General features: G+C 46.4%; 3 protein-coding genes and 1 pseudogene across 12 annotated transcripts; 1 reads left to right on the top strand and 3 right to left on the bottom strand.

Annotated features, from left to right (window-relative positions):
- Positions 1 to 100: 100 nt before the first annotated feature.
- LOC120685507 (heterogeneous nuclear ribonucleoprotein Q-like) lies at positions 101 to 8,792 on the bottom strand. 9 transcript variants are annotated; one of them, XM_039967480.1, is made up of 9 exons: positions 4,665 to 8,792; positions 3,161 to 3,562; positions 2,974 to 3,081; positions 1,955 to 2,095; positions 1,698 to 1,871; positions 1,394 to 1,598; positions 1,058 to 1,308; positions 860 to 939; positions 101 to 613 (listed from the first exon to the last, which is right to left on the bottom strand). In XM_039967480.1, the coding sequence occupies exons 2-9, from the start codon at positions 3,533 to 3,535 to the stop codon at positions 430 to 432; spliced, it is 1,518 nt and encodes a 505-aa protein (XP_039823414.1). In that variant the 5' UTR covers positions 3,536 to 3,562; positions 4,665 to 8,792; the 3' UTR covers positions 101 to 429. The 9 variants fall into 9 exon arrangements, with proteins under 9 accessions (XP_039823414.1, XP_039823413.1, XP_039823419.1 ...); XM_039967479.1 differs by having other exon boundaries at positions 3,161 to 3,868; positions 4,665 to 8,791; XM_039967485.1 differs by having other exon boundaries at positions 860 to 968; positions 4,665 to 8,789.
- A 1,151-nt stretch (positions 8,793 to 9,943) lies between these two features.
- On the bottom strand, positions 9,944 to 11,419 carry LOC120685506 (probable sugar phosphate/phosphate translocator At5g25400). The gene has a single exon (XM_039967476.1). It carries the CDS (start codon positions 11,258 to 11,260, stop codon positions 10,103 to 10,105), a length of 1,158 nt encoding a protein of 385 aa, XP_039823410.1. The 5' UTR covers positions 11,261 to 11,419; the 3' UTR covers positions 9,944 to 10,102.
- A 2,300-nt stretch (positions 11,420 to 13,719) lies between these two features.
- LOC120685505 (pentatricopeptide repeat-containing protein At1g52620-like) lies at positions 13,720 to 17,013 on the top strand. 2 transcript variants are annotated; one of them, XM_039967474.1, is made up of 3 exons: positions 13,720 to 16,423; positions 16,538 to 16,643; positions 16,721 to 17,013. In XM_039967474.1, the coding sequence occupies exon 1, from the start codon at positions 13,770 to 13,772 to the stop codon at positions 16,224 to 16,226; it is 2,457 nt and encodes an 818-aa protein (XP_039823408.1). In that variant the 5' UTR covers positions 13,720 to 13,769; the 3' UTR covers positions 16,227 to 16,423; positions 16,538 to 16,643; positions 16,721 to 17,013. The 2 variants fall into 2 exon arrangements, with proteins under 2 accessions (XP_039823408.1, XP_039823409.1); XM_039967475.1 differs by having other exon boundaries at positions 13,734 to 16,423; positions 16,505 to 16,643.
- Positions 17,014 to 17,220: 207 nt separating this feature from the next.
- LOC120686540 lies at positions 17,221 to 19,180 on the bottom strand (annotated as a pseudogene).
- Positions 19,181 to 22,837: the final 3,657 nt, after the last annotated feature.

The following is a 22,837-nucleotide window of genomic DNA, read 5'->3' as shown; positions in this document are numbered from 1 at the left end:
TAGGTGCCCCTCGGCCCTCTTGCCTAGCGAACACATCTCATCTTGACCCACATTCCGTTCCCCATGGAAAAAGTAACAGGTTAGATTGCAGACAAGATCATTATCGGCCAGCAGCCAATTCCTCACGGTAAACATGCCGAGACTGATCAGAGACGCAAATGTAGACCAGTGCAGCAAACACGTCACAACTATTCCTGAAGCTGGATGAATAAACAGAACTACGACTGCATCCAAAGCTACATCTGCGGTTTGCAGTATTATGAGATCTACGGCAGTTTGAGCAGACCGACAAAAGTAACAACCCCTAGAAAGTACAGTTTCCAGCATTAACCGGTAGCCAGCTAGGTACAGCAACAGAGCCATTCTTTCTTCGTGCTAGGTTCTTCTAACTTCTAAGCGCTAACAGCCTAACAGCAACATTTGCAAACATCAGTAGGGACGGTGTCGGCCCCTGCGACTGTTGTTGCTACCACGGTCATCTCCTCTCTGCTGCTTTCCACCAGAGCTGGATCCACCACCGCTGCTGCTGCTGCCGCTGCCACCACAACGACGACCACCTTGCTGGGCCGGAGGCGAAGCCAGATGCACAGTCTGCTGCCCTGCAGGCTGTGGTCTGCCAAAGAAAAAGGAAACTATAAATCAACAATGGAAATATGACTGCAGCACTATTGGACCATTGAAAGTGATGGAAAAGCAAAACAACTCCCCTCTACAAAACATACTAGTTTCATAAAATACTCCAGGTCTATGTCTGGTGTCAAACTTAAGAGCTGCAAATACTAAATAATACATGTGATTTAGCACACAGACAAGACTTTTCTAGAAGAATACTTGAAATTAGAATAGATCGATTACTTACACATATACAAGACGGCCATCTGGTAGAACCATTGGGGTCATTGTTGAAGCTGAAGGGGCACCTGGAGCATACAAAATTGGCTGCAGACGTGCAAAGAATGCCAAGCATACTGCATACACAACAGTTAGAAGGATGTCACCTCTTGCATACGTAATTTATCCATGCATTGGCCAGTGTATAACAGATGGTGTCATGTACCTGTGCAGCACAAGCAGGAAGCACACCATAAGCACTTGCCAATCCATTTCCGAGTGGATTATAAACACCTGCCAATCCATTTCTGAGTGGATTATAAGCACCTGCCAGTCCATTTCCAAGTGGATTGGCCCCCGCCAGTCCATATCCAAGTGGGGTATAACTTGGCAGCAATGGACCTCCTTTCGCAGTAGGTACTGATACAGTACCATCCTTCTTATCAGCTTTTGCAAGTGAACAATCCAATAGCTGGCCTGATGGATAAAAAAATCCATGAGCGTTTAGATACATGAAGTAAAATTGACTAGCTATAGAATGATGTTAGATAAGAAAACTCACCATCAAGTACATATCTCTCGGTGTTCTTCAAAGACTTAATAGCCATGTACCGTTCCTTAAAGTGAACAAAACCGTACCGATTTTCATGACCAGCTTTTGCAGGAGGAAGAATAACTTTTGTAATTTCCCCAAGATGCTCGAACAGCTTTTTCAGCTGCTCTTCAGTAACAGTCTTGGGCAGGTTTTTGACATATAGCGATTTAACCTGAAGACAAAAAAATGTACATCCATATACAACATCATCATTATAGAAGGAAACATAAAGGTAACATTTTGTCATGTGGTGCTCAAAACTCAAAAGAACCTGTGCAGTAGAAGCAGATTCACCACTATTCTTAGAATCTGCCCAGTTGACAGTAGGAGCATTTGTATCTAGTTTGAATTCTGGGGTAGACATCTTCTGCCTAGCATACTCTGCACATGCCTGGTTGTAGTATTCAATAAAGCCATAACCCTTGTGGCGATCTGAACGCTGTGCCTATGGCGAAGATACATTCAATGTAAAACAGCTGTAATGATGGATGCTTAAGTTATTGAACTATCCAAGTATTTCATCAATACCTTTGGGAGATTAACTTTTAAAACTCCAGGACCAACTTCTTCCACTGCATTTTTGAAATCATTCAGTGTCCAATCTTTGGGTACATTCCCAATAAATAGCCTGTTCTTTGCCTGGGAGGAAGAAACCTTTATCTTCTTTCCCTGGTACAAGAATCATAACAATAGGTCCATTTCATATCAATATACAAGATATATGAGATGTAAGAGAATCAGGTGTAACAAGGAATCAGGAACAGGAAGTACTAGTGTGTATTTATGAGTTCTTTGGGATGCAAACAGTTCTGTATACATGGAGCCAAAAATATTTTAGAAAGGTCCCCCAAAAAATTATTGTTGAAAAGATACATACCACCATCCACAATTCTGATTTCTGAAAGTATGACTAATCAGGTGTGACAAGGAATCAGGACATACTAGTGTGTATTCATGTGTTCTTTGGGTTGCAAAACTAGGTCACTATAATATGGAGCCAAAAATATTTTAGAAAGGTCCCCAAAAAAATATTGCTGAAAACATAACATACCACCATCCACAATTCTTATTTCTGAAAGTATGACAGAATACAGGGGTTTGCAATTAGTCACACGGTTCTGTACTTTAAACTCAGCAGTGGAATTGCTGCAAAAAAATTTAAAAACAGCAAGCGGATGTAAGTGTAATCATATAACCTTGTACTTTGCTATGTATTAAACTGATTGCAAGGTTTTGTATTTTAAATTCAAGTAGACTGAACAGTGCAACTGCTGCAAACCTTTTTTTTTTACATACCAAGCAGATGCGAGAGTAACCATGTAACCTTGTATTTTTCTATGTCAAAACTGATCCACGAAACTAAATGTAAAGTATGAAAATGCAATTTTCAACTTAGTTTCCTACTTCTATCTTGGGAAGATATGTCCTACCAAATACTTGCTTTATCACATATACCCATATTTTTGTAAAAGATCAATATAAACAGTGGCAATTAATCACTGGTGGACTAACAAGAAGATTGACTCTGAGCTCAAGTGAAAACAAACCTTTAGGTCCTTATTGTTCAACTTTTGGATGGCCTTTAAAGCCAGTTCTTTATCTCTGAAATTAACAAAAGCATAAAGCCTGTTATCCCCCTTTCCTCGTATCCGCACCTGCAGGGAAAACGGACTCTGAAAATTGCAGACGAAAACAAATGCAGAAGCTAACCCACAGAAAGTAGGCAGTACTCACTTCCACGACTTCTCCAACGGACTCAAATAGATTTTTTAGATCTTCAGAAGATACATCTGAGGAGATGCCCCCAACATACACTTCGGATCCATGAGGAGGAAGAGCAAGAAGCTCAGCATGCTTCCCTTTTTCATCTTCATCCTTCTGATCAACATCCACCATTTTACTGTCATGTTTAGCATCACCTTCACACGCAACTTCAGATTTTTCCTCCTCCTCTTCTACCTCTTCATACTCAACCTCCTCCTCAATTTCTTCATACTCAATTTCTTCCTCTTCATCTTCCTCGTCAGGATCATCAAACTCCAAATGGTCTTCTTGTTTGACCAATTCAACTGATTTGGTGGAAGCGGCATTTTCTGTCCTCCTTGACATCTTCCAAAGCTCAAAGTTCCAAGGAAACTTTGGAAAGAGCACAGGAACCAACAATATTGGGGGAGCAAAGTGATGATGTATGGATAGGAAGAAAAATGACAGAAACAGCTAGAACAAAAGATATGTAATACTCTCAAAATGGATTTAGCCATGGGTAACCAAATGGAAAATGGCACCTCAAAGAAGGTGACAGTTAAGGAATAAATGCACATATAGCAGTATGCTCAGATGGAGAAAATACAGAAGGTTTTCAAGAATATGATAGCACCGTCAACGAGAGTATGTTAAAGAGGACAGGCAAAGATGATGCTATCTGAGGTAAAATTGAGCAGACTGGTGTAATTGCAAGGCATCAAAATTCCATTAAATGAATGGAAGGGAAGGAAAAAAACAGGAAAAAAAATAAGAATTAGAGAACAATGTACATAAGTGTGAATCTAAAATAAAACCTGAACTTGAGTAAATAGCTAAGAGTGACGAAACATGGAGACTACGGTCAATCCATGGAGTAAGATAAGTACTCTCTGAATATTGAACTAAAGACATTATTCAACTAAACGATTTTCATACTGCTGCAAGCTTGGCCCTGACATAAAAGACACTTAACTTGTTACCGGGTACTTATTGTCTTATAGTTTTACTTTATGCATTATGAATAAACTCATGCATTGCCGATAAATGCACTAGTCGTCGAATCATATTATGGGAAAAAAAATCGTTCTGAGCATAGACAACAGCTCAATGAACATAGTATATACAGTGTCTAAACTATCATAGCTCCTCAGATCAACCTTGTCAATGATATGAATATATGGCATCCACCAGCAAATTGCATTCTATAGGTATCAGTCAGGACCAAATCTAGTGCTTTCATAAAAAAAAAACAGGACAGAGCCCTTTGTACTGAAAGAACAAAGTAAAAGGCTAATATCTGGTGTGTTGCCGTTCAGGGGCGGACCCAGTATAGGACATGGGTGTACACATGTACACCCGATAATTTTTGCAAACGAAATCGAAGTTAGTAGGTACTAATATTGTAACTGGATTCAGATCCGAATACAAATAGTTTTGTTAGGGTTTGGGGTGCTCCCTCTCGCACAGCAGAAGAAAAGAGAAGGGGCAGGCATACCTGGAGGATGCGCTTGTCGCCGGCAAAGGGCTGGGCGAAGACAGGACAGATGGCGCCGCCGCTCACCCAGTCGTCGCCGTCAGGGAAGGAAGAGCAAGCGAGGAGAGGGTTCGAGAGAAGGGAAAGGCGAGGAGATCTGAGGCCCTGAGCCGTGAGCCGTGAGCCTGAGCGGGAGGGCTGTCAATGAGCCGAGCTCGAGCGAGCCTACCACCTCAAGCTGCAGTGTCCCGAGCCGAGGCCGATCAGAGCCTGAGATATTATTTTTATTCACACTACTCTCTCCACATCTAGAGTTTGAAATTTGTCCCACAGCAAAGTGCTACTTTGATCCACGACAAGAGTTTTCGAAGTCTTCTTACAAAAAAGATAAGACATTATCTAGATCCTTCTCATAAAAGACAAGAGGTATTTTTGTAATTTTACACTATACATTGGTTTACGTGTCTAGTCTTAGAATTACATTTATTTTGGGACGAAGGGAGTATATCCATAGCACCAATAGAATAGATAAGAATAAGTATGTATAAGCGATCAATGAATAAATGGGAAGAGAAGCTGAAAACACACATACCTGAACATCTAGTCTTATTATTTTATATTTTTTAGCTTGTGTGACATAGCAGCTCGCTAGGTAACAGAACGCTTGCTAGCTAATGGAACGCTTTAGCCTCCGGCTATATTACTTTAGCTTTAGGTGGTTGAAAATTTAATAGAGGTAATGAAGATGCATACACATACCATGCAAATAGAAATACTCGAACTTATCGAATAGCTCGATCTCGGCGCGTTGGAGCTCATGAGCTCTAGGTTAGACCCATGGTCAATTTGATTCTTAGTATATGAATTGAGATTTTAGCAAATTAAATTTAAATAGCTTCGCGAGTTTTGAGCCTTTTTGATAGCCCTTGTGAATGATAGGGGTGAACCGTGAATGCTCGGCAAGTATAAATCAACCCGTGGTGACTAGGGTTGAAAACGGTCGGAATCGGTCGGGATAACTCTATTATTGTTTTTACTTTTACATTTTAATACGAATACGAAATCGAAAACGGGAAGCTCGAACACGAAAACGAACACGGAATTACGGGATATCGAAAACGAACCAATTCGAACGGAATGTGTCGAAAACGATCGAAATACGAAAAGTCAAAACAGAACTATCGACCCGTACAATGAAGAAATATTACCCAACCATCCAACCAACCCGACACAACAACACATACAAATCATAAATCATAATAATTAATAACACAGAGATATAATAACAGTATAACACAAGTCTTAATAGTTAAGCATAATATAAGTGTTGAACTGTGACACGCCTTGGTTCACATGATCACAGAGTCCACAGGTGACAGGTCACAGCCGCATTCACACAGAGTCACAAATAAGTTTCAGATACACAAATAAGACCCGCAAGTGCAGAGCACAACACAATATAAAAAACATACAGCCTATAGCACTTAGTCTTCTTCCTGCCCCTCACTGCTAAGCGAGATAGTGGGTCCATTCTCCAGTTCGTGGGGGTGCTCGGCCTGCAGTGGTGCAGTGGTGCCCCTGGCTCCGTCCCCTGCGGCGGCGTGACGTGGTTGGGGGCCTTGGACAGTTGGACTGGGCGGCGAGCACGGGTTCGCAGTAGGCTGGCGGAGGCGGAGGCGGAGGGAACACAGTCATGGAATCGGATGGGGTGCTCTAATTTTTTTGGGCTAGTTTCCATCAACTGCAAAAAAAAACGGGATGTCCCGAATTGGTAAAAGCGGGATATCCCGAACAAATACGGGAAATCCGAAAACGATCGGGAAAACAGTCAAACCGTTTCCGTCCCGATTCTGAATTTGATATCCCATATTACCGTACCGAATCCGAATTTGTCCGAAAATGCGAAAACGAGTGGGTAAAATGGAGAAATCGGTGCAGAACGGAACGGGATTTATCCCGACCGTTTTCAACCCTAGTGGTGACACATTTTATTTCTTTACCTCACTTTCTTCTTTTCTTATAATACTATCTTTCCTTTTTAGTATAATAGATGAAATGATAAAATTAGTTGATCATATTTTTTAATAATACTCTATTTGGCTACATAAAATATGCAATATGCTATAGCAATTGAATTGACTCTCCTCTAATCATTATCGTACCGGGCCAATCTTTTCAATATTAGCTATTGATCCAAATCTTAAATAGGTACACACAATATAAAACTTTAGCAAATAAAATGAGAAAATAACATTCCATATAAATACTAATCAGCAAAATTTCTACAAGTGAAAAGGGGCCCGCGCGCGCGCACACACACACATATATATATATAACAAGCAAGTTAGGGAACCATCTATATTCTCCAACTCGACTTTAGACAGTGGCTTAAGAAATACAACTAAGAAAAATAATGATACGATAGTATATGGGAACTGTTTGATTTAATACTTAAATATAGATTTAATACTTATAATACATGATGTTTCGATTGACGGTATCAAAAATATTGGAAAGATTGACGTCTTATGATCCACCATTTGAAACATCTTGTTGGTATTGATCATTTTTAGCATAGTGATTTGCAACAAATGAATGTGTAATTAAAATAGAGTATAAAAAGTTATATTATATTAACTTTTACCATCCAATTTATGACCTCTAACATATCAAATAAAATCTCTACCTACTATGTCCTTAGTTTGTTATTAATTTTTAGTCATTAAATTTATCACCAGATCTGACGAGTGACGATGCGTACGCCATCCGATCCATCTCTGGCAACCTGGGACTGTTGGTTGTGGGATCATTGACCCATTAACTGTTCAGCCACTGTTGGTCAACGGCTCAAAGCTACAGCCTTCCGCTCCGCCTGGGCCTGGGCCTGGGTCTTCCTCTGTCCACTCACTTCCATTTTTTCTCAGTGATGATCTTTCTTGTTTTCATTGGACATGGATGTGGCATTGCAGTCTAAGGTAGCGTTTGGTCGAGGGGCGAGATAGGACGGAACGGCGTTCCAGATTAGAGGGTTGGAGTGGCTCTATTTTTATGTATTGTTGGAGGGATGGAGTGGATCCATTTTTTATTTGGTTGGAAGAATAAGGTCCTGTTTGGTAGGGCTTCGGCTCTTCCAAAAACAGCTTCGGCTCTGGCTCCTCAGATGGAGCGGCTTTTCTGGTGGAGTTGGAGCCGTTTTAGAAAATGTTTGGCAAAACAGCTTCACTTGTTAGATTGATGTGTAAGCCGCGTGAAGCCACGAATTCATGGCTTCACTTTGCCTGTGTAAGCCGCCGACGGCTTCAGAACCGGTTTCACACGTGAAGCCGGTCCTGAAACAAACATTTGGAACGGCTTCACCTGAAGCCGCTCGTGAAGCCGCCGGTGAAGCCCTCCCAAACGGGGCCTAAGATCCAACTGGCTCTCATGCCGTTAACGCCCGTTTTGTAGGGCCTACCTGTCATGTCATGCACACCATCCTTCTTCCCCTCTCCTCCAGACTGCAGCTGCCTGCCGCCACCGCTGCATGCTCGGCAAGTGCTTCTCCCCGCAGCAGGGGCTGCTCCCTTGCAGGCCACTCCAATCCAAATCGAGGGGATGCTGCCCAAATTGAACTACCGCTAGCCAAATCGATCTGCTACCAGCTCTGCCACCCAAATCGGCTAGACAAATCGATCTGCTGCCACCTAAATCGGTCCGCCCCCATTCGATTCGCCGCGCTTTTGCCCAAATCGACCAGCCGGAGGCCAAATTGATTGTTACCGATTGATTCTTCGCACGCGCCGCCTGATTGTTTGCGCCGCCACCCGAATCGAAGCAGCGCTGCTCCATCCAGCGCCGCCGGCTGCTTTCGCCAGTGCCGTCGGAGCTTGGGATCGTCACTGCCGGCGAGTCTGGCCATCGGGGTTGGGCTTCGAGCTCTACCGGCGGCCGCGCTCCTCCCGAGCTCCCGCCGGTGGGCGCGCTCCGCCCGACCCGAGGTCTGACGACGGCCGTGCTCCGCCCGGCCCGAGCTCCTCCCGCGGCCCCGCTTAGCCCGCGCTGCTCGAGCTCTGCAGGTGGACGCGCTCCGCCCGAGCTCACTGGGGCTAGAGAATCGCGTGGGAGAAGGAAGCGCGTCGAGACGTGACGGAGTTGAACGGGAGCAAGAGGCTGTTCGGCTCATCCGATGATGAATAGTATTCGGCTGGTAGAAAAATAGTATTATACAAGAGGAAATAAGTTGAAACAAGTCGAGACAAGCCGCTTCGATGATTTTGATGGAGCGAGCTCATCCCGCATATTGAGCGAATATTCGCTCGCGGGGTTGGCTCCGTTCACATGTCCGCAAACCAAACGAAGCATGGAGCCGCTCCATCCCACTCGGTTCTCCAACTAAACACATCCTAAATGGTAGATGTGAGGTCACCTTTACCACTTTTGTTTCTTCCAAAATCTAATCTAAAAGAGAAAAAAAGGCTCTCCAACTAAACACATCCTAAATGGTAGATGTGAGGTCACCTTTACCACTTTTGTTTCTTCCAAAATCTAATCTAAATGAGAGAAAAAAAGAGTTGCCAACACTCTATTCGTTTGGTTGTAGTTAGCAGTTGGTGTTGATTTATTATGAGAAAAAAGTACTGCTGGCTGGTACTGATTTGGTGTGAGAGAAAAATATTACTGGCTAATTGGCTAACAAGCCAGCGAACAACGTGAATTTGCATTCCCTCGATTGGAGAACCGCAAATCTTAGAAGACCGAATCTGAACACGGACGAACTTACGCTTTCCGCCACCATACTAGATGAATTTGCAGAATTCGTGCTCCTAACTAAAATGAATGGTGTTTTGAAGAAAAAAACTTAAGAGAAGGGACAAAGAATTATGGAAGACAGTTCATCCAACCGAACAATGTGCGTGATATTTTAGGCCATTTTGGACTCCCCTTGTGTGAGCTTTGAGTGAAGATGAAGAATCTTGAGTGATTAGTCGACTAGGAGCATATAGTTCAATGTTAGGGACGGCTTACCTGCCTGCCTAGCAACTCACGGCCGGTGCATCAGTTCACTGCAACACATTTAATAAAATGGTGTATCATTTGTGATGTGTTCCTTTTCCCCTTGTGCCACTTTGAGTAAACCTAAAGATATTGTAGCCTGTGACTGTGACTTGTACCACAACAGCAGCAGTAGCAGCCACTTTTTTCATGACGAGAAGGCATCCATGCCATCAGATTAGTTTGTGAACCAACAGTCCAGTGCTACATCATCTAAATGCTATGACGTTATGAAACAAAAAAAAAACTGAAATGTTAACGAGTAAACATCCTTCCAAATCATTTATGCTTTGCATTTCCTGCACTGAAGAATCACAAACTTACAGCTTAAATCCGACGATGAATTAAATCAGAATTTCAGAAATCCTATAGCCAAATGAATAATTGCAGTACAACATATCCAATATTCATCATGATGGGAAGCGTCGTCAATTTTTGCGGTCACCATCGCCACCATCCTTCTCCGGCAGCAGCCGCGCCGCCTCCGCGTCATCCGGCTTGGGCACCGCAGTCGCCGCCGCCTTCCTCTCGGCCTCCTTGGCCTTGAGCCCCTGCAGCTTGGCGTGGTTGTAGTAGGCGACGCCGAGGAAGGCGATGCCGTAGCCGGCGAGGTTGACGGGCGTGACGGTGTCCTTGATGACCGTCCACGAGAAGGCGATGAGCAGCCAGTCCTTGACGACGCCGGCCACGTTCATGGTCAGCGCCGACGTCTTCCCCACCAGCAGGAACACGGCCAGGTTCAGCGCGAAGGCGCAGAGCGAGTTGGTCCCGAACACGAACACGTCAGGCCGCGCCAGCCCCGCCGCCGACGCCGCGGCGGCGCGCAGCCTGGGCAGCTCGACGGCGTACCACGGCACGGTGAGGAACAGGAGGCAGCAGGGCGCGATGTAGTAGAGCGAGGTGATGGGGTTGAGGGACATGCCCCTGGAGGTGAGCAGGATCTGGATGAGCACGAGCCGCGTGGCCTCGGCGGCGACGGCGGCGAGCTGGAGCGCGACGCCGAACGCGTCGAAGCGCGCCTCGCCGTACGCGGCGACGGCGACGCCCGCGGAGATGCCGAGCATGTTGAGCATGGAGGCGCGGCGGAAGGAGTCGGTGCGGAAGGCGACGGCGAGGGAGTAGACGGCGACGGGCATGAGCGCCTTGAGCATCTGGATGAAGGAGACGGAGAGGTAGATGTAGGCGGAGTTGGAGAACCAGAGCGAGAGCGCGTAGAGCGCGCCGATGGGGACGACGGAGGCGGCGTAGAGGCGCGGCGTCATGGGCGGCGAGGCGGGGACGTCGACGACGCGGAGCACGCGGACGAGCGCCGCGGCGAGGGTGGCGCAGAAGGCCATGTGGATCATGGTGAGCGAGATGGGGAAGGGCCACCCGTACATCTTGGGGTCCAGGATGTACTTGTTGTACACGATCACCGAGAAGCTCAGGCTGATCCAGATGCCCACGTACGCGTACGACAGAAGCACGGACCTGAGAACCGACGGCGGCGGAGGCGCTGGCGCCGTGGAGGCGGAGGTCGACGACAAGGACGACACCGACACCTCCATGGCGGCCTTGGCCGGCGCGGTGTCGTCGCCGGCACCCATGGGGCCTGGACTGGATGCGGCTCGCAGGGAGTGATGCAGTGACGCTGCCTGCTGCAGAGTGCAGAGACAGAGTGCTATGAATAGTAGCTTAGGGAGACTGTGCGCGTTGACATTTAACTTGCCATTGTCGTCAGTGCACGGGATGGGCTGGCTGGTGGAGCCTTTACGTACGCTGTGCTTCAATTGTTGACGAAGTTGCTTCAAAATCGGAGATCTTCAATAATGGTGAAGAATGCAAGTAGACCAATAATTTGTACCATGAGACTGCTTGTGATACGCGTGAGCATCAGCAGAATGAGTAATTCTAAATTCACATGGTCTGGAACTCTGACATAGACACCGTTTTATGCAGTGATAATAATTTGGCTATATTTTCAAAGGGCTTGAAATCAACCTGTTAACCAACGGTGATTTTAAAAAGAGATCTAATGGTGTATGTCTGTAGGATGATCTATTTTAAAAAAAAATGTCTGTAGGATGATGATTTAATAGAAGAAAATGATTTTAAACATTTGGAGAAATTAAAGCCCCTATGTCTTTCCGAACATGGGCCTTCTCTTTTGCTACTCCAGTAGTAGTAGTAGTAGTCTATCACCTATTTGAAAACTCTAAAACCTAGGAAATCCACAAAGCCTTTGTGACAAAGGTATGCTCCTGCTACTGCTAGTGAGCTTAACAGTCATAATTTTTTTTATTTTTGTTTTAAAGCGTGCAATGCAAAACGGTGTTGTTTTCCTAATCTGTGGTTCCGAATACACATAGTTTCATTAGTAAATGAACGCCAGAGCTTAACAGCATCATTCGCATTCACTTCGTTTTACCTACACCTACAACAAGAAATAGTGAAGCACTTGGGGACCGTTCTATAAATAAACACACAGGATTGGTATGTTCAAATTTGTATGGCAACACATTTGCAGTTGAGGTACTATTTTTTCCAAAGAAACAAAATACTCCGATTCTCACTATGCATTTGGTTAGGCCATTTTGCAACTGAGAGCAAGGTTCTACTATTTCGTTAGGCCATTTGGACTTTTCTCTAGATTATACTACTGATACCCTAAGGTAATGTTCACAATAAGCTACGTCAATACAGCAGTCAAACACAGGGCTGGATGAAACCCCGGCTTTATCTACCAAAGTTATTGCCGGACGAGGCGATATGTACATTGCGAGCATGCTACCGCCTCTACTATGGATGGAAATGGGTCGGGTCGACCCATTGGCTAGTTGACCCGACCCACAAAAATAGGGTCAATGAGTTATAGGGGCCGACTAAATTCCAAAATGGGTCAATAGGGCTAGTACCTATTGACCCGATGTGTATTATGGGTCGATCCACTTGTCATGTTAATAATTTTTTATTTATTTATTGGTTTTCTTCATTCTTTTGAATAAATACAATTGGTCATAAGTTGTTAGATTCTATATACTTCAAAATATAGTGAGAAATATCATACATTGGAAAGTGAAAATGGATAAAATTAAAATCATGAATCGCTAGTAAATATGTTTAATTTGATGCATTGCTAACAATCTTAATATATTATTATGATATATGTTAATCTTGAATCTTATCTTTTCTAAAAGTGTTAATAGTATTCATAGTTTAGAATTATAGAAAAATATTTGGGTCGGCCCATAATACATAATGGACCATCAAGGCCATAACATCTAGGAGAAATGGGTCGACCCATGAACCCTAGAATTGGCATCGAGACCATGGGGCCAGGTCCAAAGCCAGGGCCGGGTCGGCCCATTCCCATCTTGAGCCTCTACCATGAATCAGAATGGACTGAACACACGCCGGCCGTTGGCCAGGCTACGATCATCAGAAGGCTAGGAGGCTGGGCTGTCTTCAGAACCCATATGGGTGCCATGTCGGGTCCATTATGCACAAGTTCCTCGGGGATAATGCTGATTCTACAAGATCTGTGACGCCCCTTTGGGCCCGACTGAGGTGGTTCTGTTGCATTCTCCTCCTGATATAACAAGATAATGGATAATAAGATGATGTGTAACTTAAATGGTTTGCATTTGAATTCTTATAGGCGACCAAAGCAAATACTAAATAACATTAAGAATCATTGTACGTCTATGTAGCAAAAACATTCACTGCGTTCGGCTGGTCATCTCCCCTCCAGCACTATAGTAATTTTCTCTCACACCACTCTAGCCACCAGTTCTAGCCAGCTCAACAGTATTTTTCTCTCGTACCATTCCAGCTCCAGCCTGCCGAACGCAGTGATTGCTGAATCAAGCTGCAATCTTTTGGATTGCCAGTAGCATCTGTACTAGCAATTCGATCAAGGCTCTGACGGCTCTGTCATGTGACTATGGGAGGTGTCTCTGGCCATCCAGGGTGACACCTCAGATCACGTGGACGGCTGGATGCGGCCTGAGGGCTTACAACCTCGCCGTTCAACGGCCTGATGCCGCTGGCCTTGGCTATCTGAGGTCTTCCAATTCGCGCCGCCCCCGTGCTCGCCGCCCGCCGCCGCAGCGTTTGATGTCAACGAGGCTCCTGCCCCGCATCACCCCGCTCCCGCGCCGCCGCCCCAGCCCGGACCCAACCATCACCCCGGCCCTCGCGGCCTCGCTCGCGCGCGTCCTCGCCGCCCGCGCCACCGACCCGACCTGGCCCCGCTCCCTCGCCGCGCTCCTCCGGCCCCCGCTCTCCGACGCCCGCCTCGCCGCCGCCGTCTCCTCCCTCGCCGACCCCGACCTCGCCCTCGCGCTCCTCTCCTGGTCCCGGGCCCACCACCGCCGCCACCATGACGCGCCGACCCCGCTCGCCCACTCCGCGCTGCTCCGCCTCCTCGCCCGCGCCCGCCGCTTCGACGCCGCGGACGCCGCGCTCCGCTCCATGCCCCCCGCCGCGCCGCCCACGCGCGCCAGCCTCGGCGCGCTTGCCGCGGCGTACGCGGACGCCGGGATGGACGGGAAGGCCGCCGAGACGTGCGCGCGCGCCAGGGAGCTGCACGGCGCGCTCCCGGAGCCGAGGCACTGCAACCGCCTGCTCAGGCTTCTCGTGGAGCGCCGGCGCTGGGAGGACGCCCGGAGGCTGTATGACGAAATGCTTGCCAGTGACGGTGGCGCGGATAACTACAGCACCTGCGTGATGGTCCGGGGGCTGTGCTTGGAAGGGAGTGTGGAGGAGGGGAGGAAGCTGATTGAGGCGAGGTGGGGCGCGGAGTGCATTCCCCACGTCGTGTTCTACAATGTGTTGATTGACGGGTACTGCCGGCGGGGGGACATTGGGAGGGCATTGCTGCTGTTGGGCGATATGGAGACGAAGGGATTCCTGCCAACCGTCGTGACCTATGGTGCTATTATCAACTGGCTTGGGAGAAAAGGTGATTTGGACAAGATTGGGTGCTTACTGCAGGAAATGAGGGTGAAAGGGTTGTGCCCCAATGTTCAGGTTTACAACACTCTGGCTGATGCACTGTGCAAATGGCAGTCAGCATCACAGGCAATGGCTGTTCTGAAGCTAATGTTTGCAAGTGGGTGTGACCCAGATGTGGTCACATTCAATACTTTGATATCAGCGTTTTGCCGGGCAGGCGATGTTCGACAGGCCGTGCAGCTTTTGAGGGAGGCCATCAGGAGGGAGTTGGAACCGAATCAGTTAAGCTATACTCCTTTGATCCACGGCTTCTGCATCAGTGGACAAGTGATGGTTGCATCAGATTTGCTTGTGGAAATGATGGGAAGAGGTCATACTCCGGATGTTATTACATTTGGGGCATTAATTCATGGGCTTGTTGTTGCTGGGCAGGTGAATGAGGCCTTGATGGTCCGCGAGAAGATGGCAGAGAGACAGGTGATGCCTGATGCTAACATATATAATGTACTGATTAGTGGTCTATGCAAGAAACGGATGCTTCCTGCAGCTAAGAACCTTCTTGCAGATATGCTTGAGCAAAATGTCCAACCTGATAAATATGTGTATACCACTTTGATTGATGGTTTCATTAGGAGTGAGAATCTCAATGACGCGAGGAAAATATTTGAATTCATGGAGGAAAAAGGTGTCTGCCCTGATGTAGTTGTCTACAATGCTATGATAAAGGGATATTGTAAGTTCGGAATGATGAGTGAGGCAATTCTGTGCATGAGCAGCATGAGAAAGGTTGGATGTATTCCGGATGAGTTTACATATACTACACTTATTGATGGCTATGCTAAACAAGGTAACATAAGTGGAGCTCTTAGGTTCTTATGTGATATGATGAAGCGGAGATGCAGCCCAAATGCTGTTACATACTCGGCACTAATAAGTGGATACTGTAAGATAGGTGATATGGACAGTGCAGAAGATTTGTTTGAAAATATGCAGTCTGCAGGTCTATTTCCTAGTGTTATACACTATACAATTATAATTGGTAGTCTGTTTAAAAAAGATGAAGTGATCAAAGCTGCTGCATACTTTGAAAACATGCTTCTTAACCATTGCTCTCCTAGTGAAGTTACGTTGCATTATCTAGTTAATGGGCTCACAAATAGTATGCATTGTATAATCAACCTAACCAGCCATAGGAGCACTGTTAAGGTTCATAACAAGAGTGCCCTTTTAGATGTATTCAAGGAAATGGTTTCTGATGGATTGGACCCAAGGATTTCAGCACTCAATGCTATCATCTTTAGCCTATGTAGACATAATATGCTTGAGAAAGCACTGAACTTGAAAGATGAGATGGCTAACAAAGGCTACACGCTAGACCCAGTTACCTTCCTTTCCCTACTATATGGCTTTTGTTCTATTGGAAAACCAAGCAACTGGAGGGGCATCCTTTCTAATGAATTTCAGCAGGATGAATTCGAGATAATGTTTAGGTACAAGTCATTATTCGATCAGCATGTAGTTAAGTCAGTTAGCCTTGAGGTCTATAGGGTCTTGCAGTTATATGCTAAGGATTTTCAGTTCATACAACAACTGGATCAGAGATTTGTTTGTTCTTGACTCATGGAGTCATGGCTTGCCTGGCTTTTGGAAACAAGGTGTGGCCGTTATTTGGAATTTGACATCAGAACTGGGTACTAAGCACGACATCAATATTGCTGACAGATAATTTCCTCCAGCACTGAATTTCAAGATTGGCAGTGTTATTAGCATGACAAGATATCCAATTGAGATCTTCTATCTACTGAAGTCTGAAGGTAATGATCTTGTCTTAGTTTCTCAGTCACGGTTCCTGATCAATTAATAAAATCCCTTTTTCTCTTATAATTGGTAAATAGGTTTGATTGCTCTAAAGAAACTTTCGTCCATAGTGACAGGCATTGAAATGTGAAATCACAGACTGATGGATCCAGAGGTTGAAGCTCGAGAATGTTGAGCCTTGATGAACTAATTCCAAGCAATTCTATGATGCTCTTGGTATGGACTCATCTGCTTCCTGCTTTAAGTTTTCTCTTTAGAAGCTACTCACTGGTAACGCTTGGATTGTTCTGCAGGTAAGAAAATCGGTCTGCTTCCTCATAGCACTCAGAACTAGGCATGCAGGACAGTTGATACTCCACCCATGTAGTGTAGGACATTAGCCTAAATAATACAATCTGTATATAGTTGATGAACATAATGAGTAACTGACCATATATTAATATGAGAGGCACTACACAGACTATTCTTCGCCATATCGAGACATGTATGTCAATTGATCAAATCCAGTTTTGATACAAAACTGTCTATTGGGAACAAAAAAGAACCTGATAGAAGGCAGTTAAACTGATCTATATTCAGTTGTACATGCGTGCATTGTTTTTTTCTTTCCCAGCAAGAGAGAAATATGTTCCTTTGTAACTTCTTCTAAGAAGCAATCTCTCATTCATTTTATTGGTTAAATTTATCCCGACAGTCTCAAGAGATGAAATTCGAAAAAGAAGAGTAAAATAAATATAACAAAATCTAATAAAAATCCCAATGAGACATGAAAGTATGAAACAGATGTTCTTGATCATTCAGCACCTCCGGGCCCCACCCTTCTCCTTACTTGCACAGGCAAGCCCCCTTTCATTCTGAGCGTCACGGAGAGCACGTGCTCAGGCACACCGCCGGCGGCATCCTTCTTGACGTCGACCACGAACTCTTCGAGCACGCTCGCAACCATCGACTTAATCTGCTCGTACGCCATCTCCTTCCCCAGGCACATCCTCGGCCCCCGCATGGAACACGGTGTACCGGAACGGGCTCTCCGGCCGGAACGCGCCGTCCTCGCGGAGCCACCGCTCCGGCCTGTACTCGGCGCAGTCCTCGCCCCATATATCGCCGCGAGCCTCCCCATGGTGTACGCGCTGTAGGTCACGGACCAGCCGGCGCCAACGTGCGTGCCGTCGGGCAGCGTGTCGTCGGCGGCGCACGACAGCCGCATCGACTCCGTGAAGCTCTAGGGCATGCCGCGCAGCGCGTCGAACCCGAATGGCTCCGCCGGCGCGCGTGCCGGCGGACTCGCGAGCCACGCGCACCTCGTCGGCGATGCGAGCCACCACGTCCGGCCGCGACGACACGAGCCAGAAGAACCACGTCAGCGCCGACGACGTCGTCTCGCGCCCGGCGATGAGGAAGCTGAGCACGATGTCCCGGAGCGCCTCGTCGTCGCTGTGGGCGTCGTCGCTCGCCACGAACCGCGACAGGACGTCGTCCCGGGCGTCCAGCGACGCGCTCCGGCGCCGGGCACGGACGATGTCCATGGCGAACGCGTGGACGTCGGCGATGGCCTTCTTCAGGCGGCGCTCGGTGCCGACGTTGAGCCACTTCTTGACCTTCCACGACACCTCGATGGGGTCCAGGAACCGGCCGATGATGAGGTCCTGCGCCTCGCCGAACGTGTGCATCAAGTCGGACCTCGCCTCGGCCAGGGTGCCGCCGTCGGCGAGGCAGCAAGGGTCGTGCCCGAACGCCACCATGCAGATGGTGTCGAACGCGAACCGCTCGAGCACGTCCTGCAGGTCGAGGACAGCGACGCCGGCCTCGCCGTCGCCGGCGGCGTGATTCCGCCGCAGCAGCGGGAGCAGCCGGTTGGCGACTTCGGCCTGCACGACGTCGACGACGAACCTGCGGAGCGAGCGCCTGGTGAACTCGAAGCTGGCGTTCTTGCGCTGCCAGAGCCACTGCTCTCCGTCGGAGTTGAAGAGGTCGCGGCCGAGGAAGTCCCGGACCATGGAGGTGGCGTGCTCGCCCTTGGGGTAGTTGGCGAAGTTGGCGCGGAGGACGTGCTCGACGTCGGCGGGGTTGGCGGTGACCTATGCAGCACGGATACGGATACGCGTATCGGTATCGGGCCGATACAGATAAGGGATACGTCATTTTCCCAAAAAACCCGATACGCGAATACGTTTTAGTAATTTTTTATAAATTAAATATTAATGCATATTAATGGTAGGAAAAGGAAAATAAAAAAGAAAAGAAGAAGAAACTAAAAAAGTCCAGCCCAAGAGACCACCAAACAGTCCATATAACCTTCCCTTTCTCTGGATCGGTCGATCGGAAGCAGATCCTCTGCTCTCTCTCTCTACGATACGTTCCACGGAGTATCCGATACGTACCCAAATAAGTATCCGATTTATGTTTCATTTATTTTTTTACGGATACTTCTCCGATACGTATCCGTCATGTATCCGCCGCGTATCGGTATCCGATACGTATCGGATACGTAATTCGCACCACCTCTGGAGTATCGGGGTAACGTAGGCGGTGACGATGCCCGTCCGCATCCCGGGGATCCAGAAGCCCATCCGTTGGTCCGGGCTGGCGACGATGAGCTCGGTGGAGCAGTCGAGGAAGCGGTGGCGGTTCCCGAGGAACGCCGGGAGGTGGCCGAGGAGAGGGTGGGATTTGACGCCATGTGTGGTGGGTTTCTTCTTGGTGAGTGTTGTTGCGAGGAAGTAGGAGATGTACAGTAGTATGGGAAGCAGTATGTAAGGAAAATGACCCCATTAGTCTATTGTTTTGTGATTTTAGTGATTAAGTAACAACATAATTAATGGGACTAATGAGTTTGTTAAGTGAACAATTATAGATCTCAGAGATGAAGTAAAAAGGCCAAACAAAACAAATACGAAGAAAGAACTCAAAGATAGAATAAAATGGACGAGTTCTGCAATTCACAGGGGCACCGGATGATCTGATGCAGTGGCACCGGAGTATCCGGTTGGCACCCCTATCATTGAGTGTACCGACAGAGTTGGAATCACTCCATTTAGGTGCCCAAGGATGTCATCACCAATATGAAGGGGCCTAAAAAGGTGTGGGTTCCAAAGGAGACTTGAAGCCCAAGAATGGCTTCGGGGGATTTGGAGGCTTGGCTACCTAGAAGATGAAGGATTCAAACTAAAGAAGTCAAGCTCACATCTTGGACATTTGTTGCCCAAGTCCCCCATAAGATAATGGTAGCTAGATTTCAATTCAAGCATTATGTAGCTCCATTGCTCTAGCTAGGTTGTTTGCATTGCATCACCTAGTGCTATATATGGTGGGTTGCTTGTATTATGATTCTAACCCATGAGCAATCTATATGGTTTGATAAGTGTGTAGAAAGGTACACAAGATTACCCTTCATGGTACATGGACTTTATGAGATATGTATTTCATTTGTACCATGAACACAAACTATAGGATAAACTTTCCATGGTTGTCATAAACAATGTGCAAACATTTGGTTGGTGATTCAAACACTAAATGCACACTTTTAGGGGGAGTTCATCCTATGGTTTGTGATTTTGAGACTAATATATTTTTAAACTTATCTTTTGTAGTCTCATAGTGAGCCATGATCTATTGAACAAAATATCTGTATCCAAGTTCATAGACTATGTGCTCATGCATGTGTTCACCTTGGTGTACCAAGTGTTTTTTTGAACCTCAAAGACTTTCAATTGGTATTCAATTTCAATTGGTATCATTTGAAACAAGTCACTTTCAAATTGGTACATGCAAGGTAACTACAACCCCCGGAGGTATGCATGGTCTATAACCCCTTCAATTGGTATTTTTGTCAATTCTTTGTTATTTTAGGGCTACCTCCGTACATGTTTTGTGATCCACCTTAATAATCACTCAATTGGTATCTTCATTGATATCATACAATTGGATCATGATTCATGGAACTAACTCCCTAGGCTACTAACTTTTTCCTTTGAGCTATATTGTTTTGGCAAGCCTTTTTTGGTGATTTGATTCCAAAGGGGGGAGAAATTTGGATCAAAGCAAGGTGACAATGAGTATCTTCTCAAGGGGAAGCAACTTTGATTCTAAAGGGGGAGAAAAAAACAAGAAGTAGCAAAAATGGGGAGAAACAAAAGGGGATGATGGATTTAGAGGGAGGCCAAGTCACCATTGGATGATGGTAAGCATCCAAGCAAGTATAAGAGGTTTCAATTAGATTTCAATTGGTATCAATTTATCAATTTTTGCAAAATTTATATTTGCTTTGATTGTGTTGTCATCAATCACCAAAAAAATGGGAGATTGTAAGGAAAATGGCCCCATTAGGCCATTATTTTGTGATTTTGGTGATTGAGTAACAACGCAATCAATTGGACTAATGAGTTTGTCAAGTGAACAATTATAGATCCCAGGGATGAAGTAATAAGGCCAAACAAAGCAAAACACGAAAAAAGAACTCAAAGATAGAATAAAATGGACGAGTTCTGCAGTTCACATGGGCACCGGATGATCTGATGCAGTGGCACCGGAGTATCCGGTTGACACCGGATAAACCGACGCTAGGGTGTCGGAGCAATTGGCAGCCTTTGTGCCAGGCTAGTTGGAGGGAGCCAAGTTGCACCGGATGAACCGAGGCTTAGGCATCGGAGCAATGGGGTGCACTAGGTCAGGACACGTGGAGAAAGCCCAGTGGCACCGGATGAACCGACGGGTCCAAGTTGGAGCGTCGGAGCATTGACCGGAGGACAACTCAGAGCCGATGTCAAGTGAGCTAAAGCAGAGTCTTCAGCACCGGATGATCCGACGACCGTCGGACTAATGCGTCGGTTTATCCGGTGACACGTACAGAAGACCCAATGGCTACTTCAGTCGCAGTGTGACCGGATGCACCGGTGCTATACCTTCGGATACTCTGGTGCTTGCGCAGAAAGTTGGGTAACGGCTCTAAACGGCTAGTTCGACTTGGTGGGTTATATATATGCCATCCTCCGGCCATTTGAAGTTTGCTGGAGTTTAAGGACATCACACACACACCCAAAAACATCTCTAAGCCATCCAAGAGCTTAGTATTCATATCCTTAGTCCTTAGCACACTTTGAGAGTGTTGTGTAAAGGTTAGCTCTTAGTGAGTGAGGAAGCAAGACCTTGAGCCCTTGTGATGTGGTTCTCTTGTGAACCAAAAGAAGATTCGGTGTGCCGGCCTTTTGGAGCTTGGTGGCTCGCCGGCAACGTCATCGACCCTCCGACTTGGTGTGGAGCGGCGACGACATCCTTGTGCGGGGGATGTGGAGACTCCCATCCTTTGTGGAGAAGCTCCTTAGTGGAACCCGGAATCAAGGTGACCGTGGTTGAGTCCGCGGAAGAGACTTGATTTCCGAGAAGCGATACTCTTAGTGAGTGCTTCAACAACGTGGATGTAGGTGTGTCTTTGTGGCTAACCGAACCACGGGATAAACACCCGCGTCAAGAGTTTCCCTCTCTTTAAGCTTCCGCATTTCATAATAGCAATCTTTGTGTGTCTTTACTTTTATAGAGTAGTTTCTTGATAGGAAAGGCTATAGGTTGCTAAACTCTTTTGGGATAGGGGTTTCACACTAGAAAAACCTTAGTTGCACATTTAGATAGCATGTTTTAGTTTAATTTTGTGCAATTTAGTTGGAGCCATAGATCTAAGTTTTTAGTTGACTAATTCGCTCTCTCTCCCTCTTAGACTAGAACACCTGATCCGGTCTTTCACAGTAGGATCAGCAGGGAGAGTGCAGAGCTTTGCATTTCTGGGATGGCCATTGGCGTTGATTTTGTTGTATCTTTTGCTGCTGACCTGTGGGCTGTGGATGGAGGGAAAGAGAGTGTGGCTGCTGGCTTTATATACTCTGCATCTCGCAGCCGGGGGGAAAGTTGCAGCATCCAACCCAGACTTGTACATACGCTGAACAAGTGAAGATGATGCTAAAGTATTCTGAATAGTGTAGCTGACATGTCCATGGATGGTGACATGGCAAGTTGCTTGAATGTTTGTGCTTGGTGACCAAGATAGGACGACCTTTGCATTGGAGCGCAAGGAAGGCCAACTCGGTGTTTCTTTATGAATGCAAATAAGGATAGGAAATGTTTCGGTAGGAACCTTCGTGTTGACGACCAAAATTGGCAGTAAACTAAACAGACCGGTCTGACCGGTGTGTCCAGGCGGTCTGACCGCTCTAGGTGTCTGTAGACGGTCTGGCATGACCAACCGGTCTGACCGGTTTAGGAGGAGTCCGAGTACAATTAGAGTTCTTAATAGATTTAGACCTGTAAACAGGATTTCTTGCGGGGTAAGTCTTCCCCACCCTATAAATATAAAGGGTCACGGCCGATTGAAGAGAACTCAATCGAATCTATCAAAAACACATCTTTTATCTTTTTTATCT

This window comes from Panicum virgatum, chromosome 8N (assembly GCF_016808335.1).
Source record: "Panicum virgatum strain AP13 chromosome 8N, P.virgatum_v5, whole genome shotgun sequence".
NCBI classification, from domain to species: domain Eukaryota; kingdom Viridiplantae; phylum Streptophyta; class Magnoliopsida; order Poales; family Poaceae; genus Panicum; species Panicum virgatum.
This window is presented reverse-complemented; position numbering and strand designations above follow the sequence as displayed.

What these genes read in the sequence shown, in the direction of transcription:
- LOC120685507 (XM_039967480.1), bottom strand. Translation starts at nt 3,535, where the DNA reads ATGTCAAGGAGGACAGAAAATGCCGCTTCCACCAAATCAGTTGAATTG. An exon ending in TGAACAATAAGGACCTAAAG is followed by an intron (nt 2,096 to 2,973) that starts GTTTGTTTTCAC and finishes TTCTTGTACCAG; the next exon opens with GGAAAGAAGATAAAGGTTTC. An exon ending in TTCCTGCTTGTGCTGCACAG is followed by an intron (nt 940 to 1,057) that starts GTACATGACACC and finishes GCACGTCTGCAG; the next exon opens with CCAATTTTGTATGCTCCAGG.
- LOC120685506 (XM_039967476.1), bottom strand. Translation starts at nt 11,260, where the DNA reads ATGGGTGCCGGCGACGACACCGCGCCGGCCAAGGCCGCCATGGAGGTG.
- LOC120685505 (XM_039967474.1), top strand. Translation starts at nt 13,770, where the DNA reads ATGTCAACGAGGCTCCTGCCCCGCATCACCCCGCTCCCGCGCCGCCGC.